General features: G+C 41.8%; 2 protein-coding genes and 1 non-coding gene across 7 annotated transcripts; all 3 read right to left on the bottom strand.

Moving 5' to 3' along the window:
• Positions 1 to 5: 5 nt before the first annotated feature.
• LOC133909266 (zinc finger protein STOP1 homolog) lies at positions 6 to 3,122 on the bottom strand. 4 transcript variants are annotated; one of them, XM_062351626.1, is made up of 2 exons: positions 3,015 to 3,122; positions 6 to 1,871 (listed from the first exon to the last, which is right to left on the bottom strand). In XM_062351626.1, the coding sequence occupies exon 2, from the start codon at positions 1,768 to 1,770 to the stop codon at positions 244 to 246; it is 1,527 nt and encodes a 508-aa protein (XP_062207610.1). In that variant the 5' UTR covers positions 1,771 to 1,871; positions 3,015 to 3,122; the 3' UTR covers positions 6 to 243. The 4 variants fall into 4 exon arrangements, with proteins under 4 accessions (XP_062207610.1, XP_062207608.1, XP_062207607.1 ...); XM_062351624.1 differs by having other exon boundaries at positions 2,841 to 3,091; XM_062351623.1 differs by having other exon boundaries at positions 2,924 to 3,090.
• Positions 3,123 to 5,302: 2,180 nt separating this feature from the next.
• LOC133909265 (uncharacterized) lies at positions 5,303 to 11,600 on the bottom strand. 2 transcript variants are annotated; one of them, XM_062351622.1, is made up of 14 exons: positions 11,032 to 11,598; positions 10,701 to 10,790; positions 10,065 to 10,132; positions 9,913 to 9,995; positions 9,501 to 9,590; positions 9,106 to 9,228; positions 8,193 to 8,270; positions 7,734 to 7,819; positions 6,961 to 7,009; positions 6,598 to 6,654; positions 6,331 to 6,461; positions 6,167 to 6,250; positions 5,971 to 6,037; positions 5,303 to 5,885 (listed from the first exon to the last, which is right to left on the bottom strand). In XM_062351622.1, exons 1-14 carry the CDS (start codon positions 11,280 to 11,282, stop codon positions 5,427 to 5,429), a joined length of 1,716 nt encoding a protein of 571 aa, XP_062207606.1. In that variant the 5' UTR covers positions 11,283 to 11,598; the 3' UTR covers positions 5,303 to 5,426. The 2 variants fall into 2 exon arrangements, with proteins under 2 accessions (XP_062207606.1, XP_062207605.1); XM_062351621.1 differs by having other exon boundaries at positions 9,913 to 10,132; positions 11,032 to 11,600.
• A 1,637-nt stretch (positions 11,601 to 13,237) lies between these two features.
• On the bottom strand, positions 13,238 to 13,397 carry LOC133910327 (U1 spliceosomal RNA). Its single transcript, XR_009908499.1, has one exon. It is a non-coding gene; the product is annotated as a U1 spliceosomal RNA (small nuclear RNA).
• Positions 13,398 to 18,394: the final 4,997 nt, after the last annotated feature.

Genomic DNA, 18,394 nt, shown 5'->3' with positions numbered 1-18,394 from the left:
ATATGTAACACAATTGGGGCTATCTCATTCTATATGGAATGATAAAAGTGCTTGATCATTATTGATGACCACCAAATGGAGTACACTTTAGAAAAAGGCATAACCTAACATGACTCCTTGAACAGAGGACAAACGAGACTAGCATCGTCCATAAACATACATAAAGGTCGCCAAGGCCATTGTCGTCGTCATCAGCGGAGACCTCCATCAGCTGCCTCTGTTTTGTTGCCCAAAACTGCATGATCATGATGGAAGGAAGGAGAAGGGATTCTCGGAGATGTCAAATCCAGGGCGAGTGAAGTCATCAAGCGCACCAAAGCAAGGATCGAAGCTCAATGGTGAGAAATAACCACGTGGATCATCAGCCACTTTCATGTCGAGGTTCGAGATACCATCAGACGAGCTGCAGGAGATGTTATACCCCATGGTCCTTGCTATTTCATTCATCGGCTCGCTGCCCTGAGGTTGCTCCGATGCCTCTGTTACTTTGACATCATCCATTGGGAGTGCAGGTGTGTGGCCTTGGAAAAGAGCAACATGCCCAAAAAGCTTGTCTTTCCTTGAGAAGGTTGTGCCACAGGAACAGAGCCACTTGTCTCGCCCACAGTGCTTCTCATGAGTCTTCAAGTCTGCGATGACAGAAAACTTTTTGGTGTTGCACCGGCTGCAAGTGTAGCTCTTGTCGCAGTGGCTCCTCTTGTAGTGGTTCTTCACACACAAGATTGTCTTGAGAGGCTGGAACTTCTTGTGCTCTTTGTTCCGCTTGCAACCCACAAATGGGCACGAGTACCTTGTTACCGGTGCATGCTCTGAACCAGAATCTTTGGTGGGTTTGGCCAGGGCTGCGGCAGTCTTGTACTCGTCTCCATGTCCTCTCATGTGCATCCTTAAGTTAGCATCTCTTTTGAAACCCTTGCCACAAATCAAGCAGAAATGAGTATGTGGTGCTAAAATCTCCTCCTTTTCCAGTTGCAAGACTACATACGAACCAGGCGGGAGATTCTCTCCCTCACCACCATCATCACTCTCCTTCACATCATGGTCATCCATCGGAGTCGGTTCAGACCCTTCCCCACCACAAGGATTTGGGCATTTGATCAGCTCATCTCTTTCATCTTGATTAGTATCAAGGCTATTCATCAGTTCCTCATAATCAGTGGTCTTGCCAATGTCAGGAATAGTGGTCTTGCTGTCTGTGCTTGGTCGCTGATTAGCATTCATGCCGAAGCCCATTGGAGAACCAAGAGAGTTGCCAAGCTGCCTGATTGCTAGATTGCTGCTAAGAAGCGGGTTTTTCATTGAAGGGAGCAGGGAACCAGCTGTTGAGATAAGCTGGATTATAATGCTGGTGAGATCAGCAGTTATGAGCTGCTGCTTTGCTGCTAGCTCACAGGAACCGCCAGCAACTTGGTTCTCTCGACTACTCATGGACAGTACAATATCTTTTACCTGCTTGATCTTCTGCTCAAGGAAGGATAGGTTGCTCACCATTGCCTGAGGGTCCCAATCTGTTAGAAAATTATTTAGTGAAGGATTTGATTCAAACTGGTTCCCAACTTTAGCTTCGTTGTCATTAGGAAGATACAAACTAGAAGATGGAGCCCCAAAGAATGGAGGGAAGCCTGGGAAAGATTGACTAGGCCTTGAAAAATAAAACTGCTCCATGGGATTGGACCTAGCAATCTGTTGGTCAGGGGCCGATGTGCCGCTTGCCATTGATGAAGAAGCTTTCATGGCGGTTTCCAAAGTTCTTCTCATTTCACCTTCCATTCAGATTCAACACTGCCCGGATTCTACTTCAATATGGCCTTCTATCTGATGGAACTATCATCATCCAACGAGGAATTGATCTATGGGACAACCATGAAACCCTGCAACAGAAAGATTCAGATAGGTCAATTTGACGTGTCATAGCTGGAACGTTTTCATGACTGTTCTCCTAAAGAAAGGACCTTTCTTGTTAAAAAAAAAAAAGAAACAAACAAGGTGTCTATTTCTAGTTCCATAAGACGCATAAATTCTGCCTCTTTTTCACACGTAATAATAAAAGCCCCATCCTTTAATAAGAAACTTATATCCTGAAGCAATAGATTAGATACAAGGTACTAGCTTTCGAAATCAACTGAGAAGATAGATGCATGGCGAGGAGTTAAAACGATGAGTTCACCAACCAACCAACCTTACTAGTGGAAATCAGAGAAATATTTCACACATCATCTCCTAGACTCCTACTATTTCACCCAACCCAATATATTGTTCTCACTGAATTTCTATTTTACTACTAGGTAACTTCTCGAAATCTTCACTATGATAATCTAATCTGCACGCACCAACAGATCTGTAGCCAGAAGGGTAGGTGCTTACTAAAATCAGACCTTACCGATATCTAGCAAAAGACCAGAAGCAATCAAAAGGATGGACGAAAAGCTCGATACAATCAACCTAAAATTCGATTGAAAAGAACTACAGAAGAATCAAGAGGGAATCAAGTTTGCTGGTTCGTTTCAACCAAAGATCCTAGACAGGTTAAATCGAAGATCCCAAATCTCCTAATCAGAGAATAATCCATCACGCAGCTTCCTTCGTTCGTCGTCCCCTTAAGAACCTCAAGAATACGGAGCAAAGCAACTCCATGAACAAAGATTGCAGAACGAGATCTCAAATTCCTCATATACCAACCTTTTCTTATGCCTCAAGATCCTCCTCAACAAAACAAAACAAAAAAAAACTTTTACTGCTCCCGGGTCTGGGCTCAGATCAGACAAAACAGGGGGGGGGGGGGGATCAAGACAAAGAAAGCACCCAGATTATCTTTTCCCCTTGTTTTTCATTGCCTTTACCTCAAATGGTGTTCTTGTTTCAACGAATATGATAGAACTCGGGAAGAAAAGGTCGTAAATGAACAATTCAAAGCTGGACTTACGAAGCAGGTAGAAATTGCAGCTCCCGGGTGAGAAAATGGGATTCCGGAAGGCGGGTGCGGTGGGTTTATAGGAGGAGGAAGGAGACCTCACCCTTCCTTCCTGCTGCTCCTCGTTGACCTCTCGAGCTCCTCTCCTTTGTTCCTTCGCTGTGCGAGCTCCGGTGCGGTGCGCCCTACCCAGCGCGGCGCCTTAACATGATCCAGCTGCCCCTCTACGCCAATAGCTCATATCAGAAAACCCGGGTGGTGTGGGGCCGTCAGGTCAGCGGCTACTGCGCGAGGAGCAGGCGAGTCTCCGCGTAGGCTGCTCCAGCGGCGCACGGCAACCAGGATAGGCAAGACGGGGGTTGGCTTGGCGGCATCAGCATCGTCGGGAGACGGACGGGACGGGACGCGATGCGAGGGAGATGCGTGAGCAAAAGGAAGAGAAGTCAGGTGCTGAGCGCTGGGCCCACCCCGACCAAAAAAAAATCATTAGATACCTAGTAAAAATCATAAAAGTTAGAAAATATTATTAACGTAAGGATAGTATATAGATCTTAGTCTATATATATCATCTTTATAGCGATGATATTTTTTTAATATAGATACCGATAGTATCTACTAATTTTGTTAAAAAAAAGTTCAATTCGAACGTGGGCCCACAGCCTCACGTCGTTCTCTTCTGTACTGTGGCAGCGCTTGGCTCTTGCCTGCTCCTCATCCTGCCTTCCCATTGTGCTTTTGTCGAGGATGAAGCCATGGCCCTAAATGGCTAAAAGAAAAGTCGTCGCAAATAAAATATGCTAAAACTGTGGAGGATAACTGGGAGTATGCTGCCTTTTCAGTTGATATTTGTATCGATCGATGCCATTTCACAGGATTTGTGCTGGACCTGCTTGATTTGCTCGTATGGATCAGAGAATATGTACTCCAGTTCAATGACAAAGAAGTAATAATATATGCAGCTGGTGCTCAATGAGTCAATCCTTTTTTTTTAAAAAAAAAGAGAAAGTAAATCCTGTTTTTTTTTTCTGTCTTCTACCACACCGAATACCTGATGTCCAAGTGCGGAGTGTATAGCACCAAACTCCCCGTTTGGAAAGCGAGAATTTCGCGGGATTCATGTGGGAGTAATGTGTTTCCTAGTCTCCTGGAAAGCTCTCGTGCTTATGCTAGTGTCCAAATTTGAAATCCTAATTACTTTGATAGGTGTCATGAACGCTTCCCGCGCACCTACTATCTCCTACAGGTGTGCTTTGTTATGCTCCTCAAGAGAGAATTGAGAAGATTTCTAGGAGCTCAAGCATGAGGCTGCGATACAACGGTGCAGATCATGCTACCCAGTCTCCTTGACGGCACAGCGTGCACCACAATGGCCATAGCCCCAGAAGAACCACTCCAGCCCCGCCTTCTTTTGACATCATCAGTGAGGTCAGATGGAACAAAACAGACAGTGTAGAGGCACACTGGGCCCTGCTCCTGCAGTGCAAATCATTATCGGGTCGTTGGGGAATCCTCCTCTGCTTAAAGAAGGATTATCATGCAAGCTCCAATCTCACTTGTCTTGCGAAACTCAACGTGTGATCTAACATGTTTATAATTGGCCATTTGAGCTATGGTGTCAACATTGTTGGAATTTTTTTATACAGAGCAGGACAATTGCATCATGGATCTTACTTGGGCATAATATTTAATAATCTTCTGAAAGTAGTACAAATTGCAAGAGGAAAATGATTTAATGTAGTAGTAAGACAGGGAATCACCAGTTGAGCAACATGTTCTCAAAAAAGTCCAACTGACTTGCGTAACCCACAAATAAAAAAGACTTTTTCTTGCAAAGACATATCAAGTTGATCTCCTAAACAAATTGAAAATAGAGCTCAGCCATCAAGGGAAAAGAATTAGCATCTTGTCGAGAATAGAAGGCACAAAATAAATTCAATCAATATCGTGCATGACCAAGAATATAAGTTTAATATGGAAAGCTGATAGAGATATCCTAGTGGCACAGAAACGTGCACGTACCACGCATCAAACAATTACAAGTAAATCATTACGAAAGGGTTCGTTGCTGTTGGGACCATAATGCCATCGCCACATGAAAAGATACTTCAGAACCGTTCATGCTGCACCACACACCATCAGGGCCCAGCATCCTTTTCGCCTTCAACTGGATGGCAATTTTAACATCCATGTACCACAACTTTCTCATCCTAAACGCGGATCAAAAAGTTACAAGCTCCCCACACCAGGCCACCATCCACAAGTTTCTTACACCAATGTCCAATGAGCAAACCAAGACAAACTTTGTTTCGCGAAGGTGATATTGATGCAGTGATATTATATGAATGTGTACATGTACCACCAGCATGACAGCTCGTATCCTGGACATAGGTGGGTGACGAAAGTGTACACATGAACTGTGGGGCTGAAGAAATCAAATGGCTGTACAGGCCTTCAAGTACTTCTAAGGTTTTACATGATGCAATTGTAATAAATACAAGTATGGTTTATTTATTCATTAAGCTCGCAACAGATTCCTGAACTTTTTCCTAAACGTGATAAAAGCTAGAGAGCCGAGGAGCGGCCATGATGTTACAAAAGCAATGTAGGCAAGCAACCAGACCGACCTCCCTTGGTATCGAGTCAGTTGGTTTATGGATCTCTTGACAGGAGTGATGACCTCATGGAGCTTATTACTGTAGGTGTCCTCTCCTTGATGATTTGCAGATCCTGCAGGGCTTTTGCTCTCCACTCCGCTGGCGTGTTCATTATGCTTTTCGATGGATTCTTCATTCTGTTGTTTAACACCCATCTTGTCACTTAATTCTACTTCATCGACTGTATGGTTAGAAGGTGAATCATCATTGCCAGGGCCATCATTTGTTACTGGAGCTACCATTCCATCTTCCATGAAATTAATATATGGGCTCTTATCAATAGATGATTCCAAGGAAGAGTGCAAAACATGATCTTGCGCCTGTATTCAATTATGAGATGAAATAATATAGTCAGCATAAAATCAATTTGAGCGCCCTATTTCATTAATGAATTAGTGACCACACCTTTTGCTGATGCATGTAGGAGCTGTCATGCAGAGTGCAGATGAACTCAGAAACTGCTCCGACCCACCTACAAAATATATCAGAACACCCTATATTATGAATATTCACCAATAGCGGATACATATACTGAAATACAAAATTAGAGAATTCACAGCATAGATAAAATAGAACTTTAAGAATTATACAGACACCATACCATAGTCTTCGAGCAGTTAGTCCTTGAAAAAACGCAAGATGACCACCATTCTGAGTAGTTGCCAAAACAATGTTTTTGTTGGCCCTAAATCAAATTAAGATGCTTATGATTAAGACATAAAATAGAATCGTTCAGGAGAACGACTTTCACAAGGCAAAAGTCACCTGCACTCATCCCAAGGAATAGCCTCCCTTGTACAAAGGGGATCATCTAAAGCGCTGATACAAAGCAATGGAACTGACACGTTACCAACGTAACTAGCACTGCTGCACCGGCGGTAGTAGGAATCAACCGTCTGTAAAAAGAACAACTCGGAACATTATTTATTTATAATAGAGCAGTGACTGCCATGCAATCCACAGCAGCAGTTAAACATAAATTCTTATCTGATTGAAGATAAAATCAGCAAAGGTAGGTGCATTGGAGGTTACCTCAAATTTTGCAACAATGCAAGTCGCATGGTGGTCAAATTCCCGGATAGAGCGTGACTGCCAAAATACAAAGGAATAAAATCAAGCAGTGGATTATCACAAGTCATAGAAAGCCCATCTATAGAAGTGTATGAGTAAAGAATTAGTCAAACAGTTGGCAGCTTGGATATAAAGACTGTTCTTTGATAGTTCTTTACAACGACACAAATCAGCAATTACAAATACAAATAAAGAGAAAATGGAACTTTTCTATCTTAAAAATTAAAGAGTATAAATTTATAAAAATCATCACTTCAATGTTAACATCGTGTATAAACATTAAGTTCAGTGCCAACAAAAAATTTACGTCAGAGTGAGTCAAACCTTTTTGATACCTTCCCAATTTGCAAGTCGGGCCAAGACAGGTTGATGTCTACAAAAGCAAAAGGTTAATAACTATCATGCTAGTATTACTTTTTTAGTGTGTGTGGGTGGGATTCACCCAAGATTGTATACATCCAATCACAATTGACATCTCTACAGGCTACAACTCAAATCTATTGTCATGATATATGTGACTGTTGTGCAAGAATTACTACCATAGTGAGGCAGAATAGCAAGCAAAGGATGGCCAATAGATAAAACATGCACTTCATGCAAGCAATAAGTGAAAAGCATTGAACACATCTCTTGGCCAAGGTCAAGCTCCAGAAAGGTAATCACTACACTTGCATAGAGCAAGAAACCAAGTATACTGAAGAACTTATTTGGTCATGGAAATATAGTTGCCTGCACATCACTTTACAAAACTCTGGTTAAGACCCTTGTACATCTTTATCAACTGCTACCCAATACAAGCTTTTTCCAAACATCCATGTACTACCAAACTGTAAAAGCATTAACACAACAAAAAAGACTACCATGAGATTGCATATACAAGGGTTATTTAACAATTGTCAAGTGAGATTTTTTTTTTTTTTAAAATAACTTTATGAGAGGTAAACAGCAGATATATAAAGGGGGAATATATGGCATCACAACTGGCAATAAAATTACTAGAATAACATTACTGTAGCACTAAAGATGGAGATTATGTAAGATAAAAGTAAGAGTCTTGGACAAATGCTTAGACAGATTAGTGAGGAATGGATACTTACAGCTTTGCATATCCTTTCAGACCAATTGCAAGGGCAATGTCATAACACCGTTGCACAAGCTTGCGGGAGATAAATCTGTCACAAACCTACAAAAATGGAAGTGAAACGACAAAACAGAATGAGTTTAAGGGCTAGTTTGGTGTTGTGGTCCTGTGCTGTGGAAGCAACTGTACAAACTTCGTTATAAGAATTCTTGGCAGTTATAGTAAGATTTTTGCTATAGTTCTCAAGAGGGCAGCAGAAAGCTGACAATTAAACTGAAGCACTTTTCCTGATCTGAAACGAACCCTAGATTGGCAATAAATCAAAACTTGGACGAACTTGTAACCAAGATATATCAGTGAGCACTACAATGGATTGTGTTTGGAAAGGTGTCGAAGGTGAATTGAAAATTATTGAGACACAACTTGGACAAATTTCTACATAAGAAGCATGCGAGTTTTTCATCCAGCAACTAACCACCAGATCCCATGGAGAGCAAATAGATGCGGCACCAGCCAAGGGAGTATTTTCACCTTCTTCTCCAAGGTACTTGACCTGTACAAAGAAGAGGAATAAACATGTACTGTTACCACATCAATTGCATTACGCTCTGATATATAGTGACACACTTTAACTCTTATTATATTCTTTTTTGGTAAAAGACCATGGGCTGGGGGTAGGAATAGGGATAATGAGCAACACCACCATGGGAATTGGTGCATACACAACATTATAAAGTACACATCGTTTAAATGATGGATTTGACCACGATCTTCAAATGAATGACCATCAGAAGTGGATGGCAAATTGGCAATGTACTATCATGCACGCACCAAAACCCGACCAAAATAACAACCAACATAGGTACAACAGTGAGCTCAAAGAAAGTAAGAAAGTGAAGGATTAAGCAGGTGAATGAATGGCGTGGAGATATTAAGTTCCAACTGCTTCATTACAGCTTTCTGTAATATATTTGCAGCAATACTGGATAACAATAAAACGAGTCTAACCAAGTTATAATACTTTCTTAAAAGAATCATAATTAAATAATGTATGAAGAGAAATATTACTTTGGGGAATGGCTTTTTTTACAGCCAGTTTCCTGCCCAATTGGTCATCATGGTTCGTACCATAGTTACAAACAAATTGTGGCTAAACAAACTGCACCAAACTAACATACTATGAATAGTATATGACTGTGTTGAGCAAAAAAGGCCAACCTTAAAATTAGGAAAGGGTAGTGCCAATTTTTAAAGCTATTGATACAAGTAAAACTCTAAGCAGCTAGCACTTCAATAGGCAGTGGCAGAAAATTGCAGCCTAACATTATTATATCTTCAGCAAGCAGAATTTGATAAGTTTAGATTAAGGCAAGGTGAAAGTTGTTTACCAGAATATTGGCACCTATGCTTGTGCCGACACAGAACAGTGGAGCCTTTGGATATTTGTGATGCAGGTACTCAATGACTTCTCGGATATCTTCTGTCCACCCGCCACTGTAGAAGCAATCTGACTGCCATAGGAAATATAAATTACGAATTCAGTGATGATGCATGCTTACTGAACGAATCATTTGGTGCCTCTGAAACTTTTTGTTGCAGTGTCGTTAGATGAATTCTGAATTAATATCATAATTTGGCAGTAATCAGATATATGATAATTTTCCCAAAAAACAGATATTAGGTGAAAGTAACATTAAGAAATCCTGTGCACCAATAATATGTTACAGTGTACAATGAATGAAATTTAAATTTAAATACTTGAAATTTCAATTAGATAACTTACAGTGATGGACACACCACCAAGACCCCTGTGGTTGCTTACAACAACATTCCACCCTTTACTCGCCATGGAATAAGCCAAGTGTTTTACATACTGCAACGGAATACTGAACCTTTAGAACGACAACAAATATAGTGTTCCCTCCGTTTCAAAATATAAGGCATTGTTCGACACGGTGTGGTCTCCAACACTATATTTTGACCATTATTCTCTCCTATAATACATTGTTCATAACAACAAAATCATAGTCAGCAGAAATTACTTCCAGATATGAATCCAGCGGTACCATTTTTGTATCACACTCTACCATAAAAAGAAACGGATGGAGTAATAAGCTATGCAATGGAATAATCAAGAGATCTTCAAATATGCAACCCGAAGATAAGCCAACATCAGAAATAAGTTAGGGACTAACAGCAGCAGCAGAATCACTAGTCAATCCAGGAACCACAACTACAAGCGGTGTTGAAGAATCTTTAGAAATGAAACCATCTGCATCTGAAACATATCTAAAAAGGTTAGACATCACCATGTAAGCATAAAATTTTACAGCCTGTGAGCCTCTACCTTCCAAATCAGATGCCAGCAGCCAATCCAAAGCAATGGTTCCACCATCGCGAACTGTGTACAACTGTCTGCAGTGAAGAGAATGTAATCAGAGCATTGTCAACTAAAAAACCAAGAAAGTGCCTTCTTCATTCCACTAAAAAATAAACATAGGTCCTGAAGAACTGAGTTGAGCGACTAATCTACAGAAAATCATTTGTAATAATAAATGCATTAGTAGGATTTGTATTGTGCTCCATGTAGGAAAACGTAGAATAACTTTTCAGTAAGAAAAGTAACCTCTTACTATTCAGCTTATTTATTTATTCTTTTCCACCTTCATGCAAGGTCCAGATTTAATTATCAAGGCATAAATTAATTCCCAGAACTGAAAAGGAGCGCACAAGAATGCCCATAAATTCTTGCAGAGCTCGCATAGGCTGATTGAGACATGCATCTACAGCCCACTTCACAGAAAAATAGAAGCAGCGTGGATTTATTGCCAGATTAAATCACTGGTGATGTATAATAGAGAAGAATAAACTCTTGATGGCGTCCACTGTAGTCAGTTTTACAAAGAGCCATCTAAATGGCTAAATTGAATGAGGAAATCTAGAAGACTGCAAGGTAAATTTCTCCACGTGGATCGAATCTAACCTCTTGTAGGTGAATGAAGGCGGCTTCCCAGAGATGCCCAGGAACAATGTCTGCAAATGTGGGCTCGCCAGCCAAGGCGTCGCCAGGTACCTGCAAAATTGTACCGCAAATCCATCATCACTCTCAACTTAAACAGTCAATCATCACACAATGCAGGTAACCCCTCGCACGATGCAGAGACCCAGCTCGCAAGTTCCATCACAAGTTCACAACCGACCAGGCACGCCCAATGCTGCTGCTACCACAAAATTGCAGCGGCTAAATGTGAAGGCGAAATACTGATACCAAAATCACTCTCGGGCGATCAGGCCGAGAGAGCACATAACCATACCTTTCGTGGAGGGAGCGGCACTTCGAGGCAACGCGGTGGTAGATCTCCGAGTCGGGGTGGAAGGTGAGGTCTACGCGCCCGCCCCGGAAGCCTCGGAGGAGGTCGCCGAGGACGTGCAGCTCGAGGAAGCGGTACGCGATGACCGAGACTACGACAAGGGCGGCGACGGCGTAGCGTTCCGGGGGCACCATCGCTGCCGCGCGGAGCAGCAGCTCGCCGGCCGATTCGCCGCCGGCGATGGCCGCCGACATCCTGCGCTGCGCTGGGGAAGCTACGCCTTGGGGTCCAAGATTCAGGTCCGACGGTGGGGGAGGATAAGATGCGGCCGCCCGCCCAAGTCGCCGTCGCGCGCACCTCGAGCTCTCTCCCTCCTCGCCGCGGCGACGAGACCGGATGGCGAGACTATGAAGCGGTTTGAACGGCAACTTCGAGGAGCGGCGGAGCACGCGATTCACACGGTTGACGGAGATGCATAGAGCGCTCGACGGCTCGAGGCTCCCAGGAGTCCCTGGGGCAGCACGCCTTTGTCGTTTGAAGTAAAACCGTCGCGCCAGCGTGTCAGAGACGATGCGGGTTCGGTGGTGGCGTCGGACTTTACGCCGTGACAGAAAACGTCATCGAATAAATACATCGAAAACGAGGTTAAAGTTTGATTTTAATAGAATTAAAAATATTATCAGCTAAGTTTTCTTCTATTATTTATTTATTTTTATTAATCAAATGGTTCATATATTTATAACAGTAACAAGATACGATAAAGAATAGCTAGCAAAATTAAATAAATTATTTAAATTGTAAGAGATTTTATTAAATAAGAGAATGATAAGAGAAAAAGATAACATGAGAATTAACTTGTATTTTATATAGTAGAATAAGATAGATATCGTCAGCAGCTGGGAGAACCGAGGACCCACCTTCCAGAGAGATGGCTTTCCTTATCCACTTGTGCGACCTATAAGACTGGTTGAATAACCGTCCACGTGGGCTTGAAAACGTCCTTTCGGAGAAAGGACATGCCTGAACAGGAGTCCAATTTGTGTACGGTTTTGGCGCTGATTTTTGTGGCCCTGTGCTTCCAAAACTTGGCATACATGCTACGAAAATCTTGGGACACATGCTTCTAGTAACTGCACGCACGACGCATATGGTTTGTTAGTCTTGTCTTCCGAAACTTGACGTACATGCTTCCCAAACAAAGAAACTCGAGACACATGCTCGTAGGAATGTTGCACCGGCAATGCATGTTTCTTTTTTTTTTTCCAAAACATACGATATATATATGACATCGACAGGGTCTTTATTATAAAACTTTGGCTAATAATATATATATATATGAAAATAGATTATTTCAAATAAAAAGAGGTGTATATTATTAGAGCATTTTTATAATAAATTTAATAATATCAACCTTATATTATCAATCTATATAATTTTTAATTATTGATGATCAAACCTAAAAAATAAGCTATAATTGATCTAATTCGGATAAATGCAGAACTCTCAGCCGAGCGAAACAGCCATGTCCAGTCTTACGAGCTTGTAATTATAGCTTTGAAGGGCTAAAGAGTCGGTCCAATTGAGATTGTGTGCTTGAGCCCATGTAAGAAAACATCTGTCACCCTTTTGACCCGTCCATCTCCTTAGACGTCGATAGTGCTAACAATCGGCTATATGTATGAACATGTCTAGGTCTAGATAGTGCCATTTCACGACTGGAGGTCTCTATGGATGCCTCTTAAGAGCGAGTTATGTTATAGACACTCTCTATGAAAAAAAGAAAAAACTATCTAGACCGTCCATCCCAGATCATGTGAAGCACAACTATCATATTAGTACCACACCGGTAAGCGAGTCTCACTCAAACCGTCGTTAAAACTCACCTCCCGCTTGTTACTACTCCAACTTTGGAGGGCCGAAGAGTTCGTTCGGTGTCAGAAAAGACTCATGCACCTCAAAATGGGATCCTGTCATCAGGAACTAACCATTCTTTCGTTCTGCAGAGTATCGATTGGACGGCAGGTCAGAGGAGCATGTGCATGATCCTTCCTGTTCGTGCTCGTCGTGCGGTTGGTATGGCGCGTTGGCCCCTTGTGTTTTGAGTGGTCTGGACAGGTAGCTTTCTATTAATTCTAGGTATAACAAGATAGAATGAGAAGAAACATACATCATCCGATCCAAGGACCAAAATTTAATTTGCGAGAACTGGCAGGGGCCGCGCGAACGCGTACCCCCTCTACCACAAATTACGACGCCCACTCTCCCGCTTGGGGAGATGGCAGACCAACACGCACACCAAGTGCAATGTGAGCCATTGATCTAGGCCACGGCCCTTCATGATCGGCCGTCGACCCCGTCCAGGTAAGTATGTTGAAACGGCGCCCCAAGCTGTTATCATATGGCCGGCTCTCCCTCGCAATGCTTCCCCCCTAGGCGAGGTGGTACTAAACAAGAGATCGTGAGGTAGCAGTGGGACGCCAAACGCCATACTATGGATGGGCTGAATTGGAGTAGACTTCCAATTCATAATGGGACGTGCATGTTGGGCCCAGTTAGTCGGACAGGAACTCAGAGAGTTCACACGGTTAACTCGACCTATCTTGAACAATTAAGGGCTTTCTATCTTTCTACATGTCGTTTGTGTGTGCTTAGATTATCTTCGATCATATTTTTTTTTATTTCGTTTTCTTTCTAATTCTTTTTCTCGTTCTTATTTCCTTTATTTTCTCTCATCTCCAACAGCTTACTTTCGAGGGGAATCGTGAAGGGAAATGAGAGATAATCCCGTCCTGAAGAGAATGATACTGGAAATCCTGCCGTGAAGAGAACCATGAAGGAAAAATATTGGAGCGCTGAAGGGAACGAAAATCCATTCACGACGGAAATATCATCCCTGAAGGAAAGCTGTTGGGGCTAGTCTTATCCTGCGGGATGTTCCTTTATTTCCTGTCAGGCTTGGCCGCCTGGTGTTTTAAAGTTCATACCAATGCGTTACAATAAAAATATAAATATTAAATATAATAATATTAATGACAAACTTAGGTATAAGATGTGGATGTCTCATACGAGTGCCGTCGAATGAATATATCATTGAGCAATGCTATAGTTTGATTTTAGATACGGCAAAAAAGGAGGAAGAGCTTATTTGCTAATTTTTTTTATTTTTATTAGTAAAATAGGTTTTATATCTGTAGTTAGTAACGAGACTGGAGCTTAGAAGAGAGACTCGATGAAAAAAATAGATAAATTATTTAAATTTTAATTTTTTTATTAGATATAAAAGGAGGAGAAAAGATAACATAAAATTAGCCCATATTTTATATAATAGAGGCTCGACCGCAGTCCCTAGTTGGAGTTGGAAGTGTTTCAGCTAAGCAGCATGGCTACTAGTATAAACAAGCTACGGTATACCAGTATATGTACTTCCTGTCGAATGATCAAAATCAAAGTATCATGAACCTGTTGCTCCTCACAATAGGGAAATGCAAGTTCACGTGGACTTGTGGATTTATAGTTTATCTTAGTCGTATATCTATTCTATATGATATTAATATATCTGTTAATTTTTTTATCTATCTTATAATTTTTTTACCTATTTTTTTGATACAAATTTTAATATAAATGAATGGTTTAACAAACTATATGTACCCAAAGGATGGTGGAAATTTCCACTTGCAACACAACACCACGTTATTCCATAGTGCATGCATGCACGCACGCACGTGTGCGACAATGATCAAACTTTAGAAAAAAGGGAAATCAAGTTTTTTCAACGGTCACTACGATAGAACAACATATTAGTGATATGTGATAACTGTTATTAGTGAGGATTACCATACCCGTTACTTTTATTGTGTCACTAATGATAAAATATTAATAACGAATGATAACTATCATTAGTGATAGCTTGAGACCCGTCATTAATGACTGTCACTAATAATGGATCAAGTTGAGACACGTCACTAAAGTGCGTCTCCTATGCCCTGAGAAGATATGTTGCTCATCATTGTGACCATCATTAGTGATGGCCGTCACTAATGATCAAGTCCCAGTGACGGGTAACTTTCCAACGTCATTAATGATCGAGTCCCTGTGACGGGTAGCTTTCCAACCTGTCTCAGGAACTCGGTCATTAATGACGGGTGTATTTACTATCTGTCACTAATTATCGAATCCTAGTGACAGATAGCTTTCCAACCCGTCTCAGGGACTCGGTCATTAGTGACGGGTAGTAACTATAACCCGTCACTATTGAGCGAGTTATCAATGACGGGTCTATTTACCACCCGTCACTAATGATCCAGATAGTAGTGACGGGTCCATTACCACCCATCACTAATAATCGAGTCAGACTGAGTGATTAAAAAACTACTCGTCACTGGGGCTCGATCATCAGTGATGGGTAAATTTACCACCCACCACTGGTGGGCTCTATAGTGACGGGTAAAGTTTTCACCCATCACTAATGGTCCCGTCCCCCGAAAGAATTTACCTATTTTCTGGCTGCATTATGATTGGGATTTGGCAGCCGTCTTCTCGTGCAAACAAGACACATCTAGATACCCATATCGAAATCAATCAAAACATTCATGCCACACCATGCATTTCAAGATACCCATATTGTAGGGATCAAGTCACGAGATATGCACATATACATAATCAAAACATACAACGATGCAAGTCTATATCAAGATAACTACAAATTACATAAGTCGAAAGTGCAACCACAAATTACATAAGTCAGGACACCGTGTCCCTACAATAGAACTCGCCTTTCGAAGAGATGACTTCGGTCATTATGAACGCAACGATCCATCATCGAATGTTGGCGAGTGCAGACTCCTCGATGTTGTTGTTCGGTAAGCTAAAAGAAAGTAGTTATGGAAAAAAGTATGCAATTAGAAATTAGTTAGATTGGAGAATTAATAGTAATAATTAATAAATGTCTAGTTTGAAAGGGTTTACAATGTAAAACATCGCAATAACCCTATGTCTAGGCCATGAGGTTGAAGAGGTCATATAAGTCGTTGAAACCCATGAGGAAGTAGTCGTCCCCTTGCAAGAAGTGATGATTTTTGTAATAGACGACAATGGAAATCTTCTTCTCTCTACAACCTTACAGGTAGTAATTATGCAACTGGACACAAGGTTGTCCCGCCCTTCAAAGTGGATCTACCTGCAGCAAGGGTTCCCAAGCTTGAATTTTGGGTTGTCCTAAGTCCAAGTTGTCGCCATCTAGCACTTCTCGGCGATTGAGTCCTTACCAGAGGACTTAAATTTCTTCTACAGCTACTTCTTGGACTCTGGCTTGGACTTCTTCTTCTTCTCTGGATTACCCTCATGTTGCTTAAATGGAGATGGCAGAGTGGACAAAGGTGATGCAACTATCGCATCTCGAGGCTAAGGTTGGGGTAGGGAACTCGGTGTAATTGAACGTCTAGGCGAATCGCTCCTAGATTGTTCTGTGTGCACCACGATGTCCCCCCTCTTTCATTGGATCCTTTGAAGATGAGCTTGATCCAATTTTTGGATCTCATCATTGGAGGGGACAAGCAAATCTGTGTTCATGGTATTGGTATGTACAAAATCCACGAAGACCACGGTATAGTCAAGACGTATCGGGACCGTATGTAACACCTGGACCTCTGGATGCACCTAGCCCTTTGCAACCTCAATATAGTAGCCACCAAGTCTTATGACCAACAAGCATGGTGTGGGTTTATTGAGAAGGTCTATAGTATCGAGCCACATGGATGGAAAGATAGGTTGTTCAGCCTCCCTGGAGGCTTAACTACTCTTGTGTCCAACAATAGGGATATCACCCGCTAGTGCACTAGGAATTACGACTCCATATGTTGCAAACCTTTGTAGGACGTCTCGATAAATGCTCTCCATGATTGACTGGATTAATGCTTAAACATCAATTGGGATCGACCTTTTCCTCTTCTTATACATCCCGACATGTTCGAGGAAGCTTAACTTCCAGCTCTGGGAACTGGACACGCTTTGAACGTGACCTGAGTGCTCAGGGTTTCCCAGCACAGTGGAGAGCACGTCATGTTCCCTGATCCCGGTGAATGAACCTTCAGAGGAGTGGGCTGCTATTTATTTCACCTTTCAGCATCTGACTCGATTTCACTGGATTTGAAGTTGATTTCTCCACTATCTGATAGTGAACCCCTCGCTTGCAAATACAATTGCGATCGTCCTGGGAATTGCAACCAAGGATTCGTTGCGACCTTCGTTGGCTAACTTTACATCCTCCACCTGCCATTTATCCTTTTCCCCCACGTACCTGCCTATGCACAGGTTGTGATTCTGCTTGTTCTTTATCCGAAGCTGCTTCTTTGCTGAACTTTTCGTATGGGGCGCCTCTGAGCTCTTCAACCTCACAAAAGATTCACAATCCTCCCTTTTAATATATGGGTACTTGCTTAAGGGCTCCAACCCTTTTGTCATATACTCGTTCACAAGCTTGCTCTTGTGGCTTCTCCAAAGTTTGGCGATCGTTTTCATAGCAGCCCTACAAGCCTTCTCCTTCATGTTCTCTGGGAACTCCATAAACATATTGATACCATCATTGAACAAGGCATTCTTTTGATCCACAGTGAGTTCATCGAACTTCGGAAGGGTCAATGGCACCCTCCCCCGAGCATTAAGGCATGCGAGCTTCCGCAATATCTGTAAGACCTTCTTCTCCGTAGGCACACTGTCATCATCAATTTTCATGACGGTAATCTTGATCATCGACCACTTTGCTTGTGCCCTTGTCCTTCGTATTGTTGATCCACTGGGACCTAGTTGCGTAGACGTCTGATTGGGAGCTTGTGCTTCGTCAGAGGATCCTGATGAAGACTGGTTTGCAACCATCTAATAGATATGAATATGCATTTACAATTGATCCAGGATTAGCAACTATATTCACTTTTATATGAATTTATGAAAATAGTATGTATTTCTTATCTAAAGCGAATGATCATAGATAATTTATAATAGGCAAAGATAGGTCATAATCCCATTTGATGATATGTGGCACGAGTAGGTTTCCATGCTCTTGTACGGTTCTAGAGAAAATTTCAGCAGCACCTCCCTGTTGTTCTCCAAATACACGTCTTGACAACTAGCCGAGAGGGTGTGTATCCAAAGAACAATAGGGAGACGTCACTGAAATTCTCTCTAGAACCATACAAGAGCATAGAAACCTACTACTTGAGCCACATATTCTCGAACTATCCAAAGTACGTGGATAATTCTGGAGCATCTTTGTCACACCCGGTTTTAAGATCAAAACCAGATGTAAACTATATGTATGCCAGGATCAGTTTATTCATACATATAGCGACGTCATTAGTGCGTAACAGACATA

The sequence above is a fragment of the Phragmites australis genome, chromosome 2 (assembly GCF_958298935.1).
Source record: "Phragmites australis chromosome 2, lpPhrAust1.1, whole genome shotgun sequence".
NCBI lineage: Eukaryota > Viridiplantae > Streptophyta > Magnoliopsida > Poales > Poaceae > Phragmites > Phragmites australis.
Note: the sequence above shows the minus strand (reverse complement) of the source record. Positions and strands in the feature narration are given on the sequence as shown.

What these genes read in the sequence shown, in the direction of transcription:
- LOC133909266 (XM_062351626.1), bottom strand. Translation starts at nt 1,770, where the DNA reads ATGGAAGGTGAAATGAGAAGAACTTTGGAAACCGCCATGAAAGCTTCT.
- LOC133909265 (XM_062351621.1), bottom strand. Translation starts at nt 11,282, where the DNA reads ATGTCGGCGGCCATCGCCGGCGGCGAATCGGCCGGCGAGCTGCTGCTC. An exon ending in CCTTCATTCACCTACAAGAG is followed by an intron (nt 10,133 to 10,700) that starts GTTAGATTCGAT and finishes TCTTCACTGCAG; the next exon opens with ACAGTTGTACACAGTTCGCG. An exon ending in TTGGTGGTGTGTCCATCACT is followed by an intron (nt 9,229 to 9,500) that starts GTAAGTTATCTA and finishes TTCCTATGGCAG; the next exon opens with TCAGATTGCTTCTACAGTGG.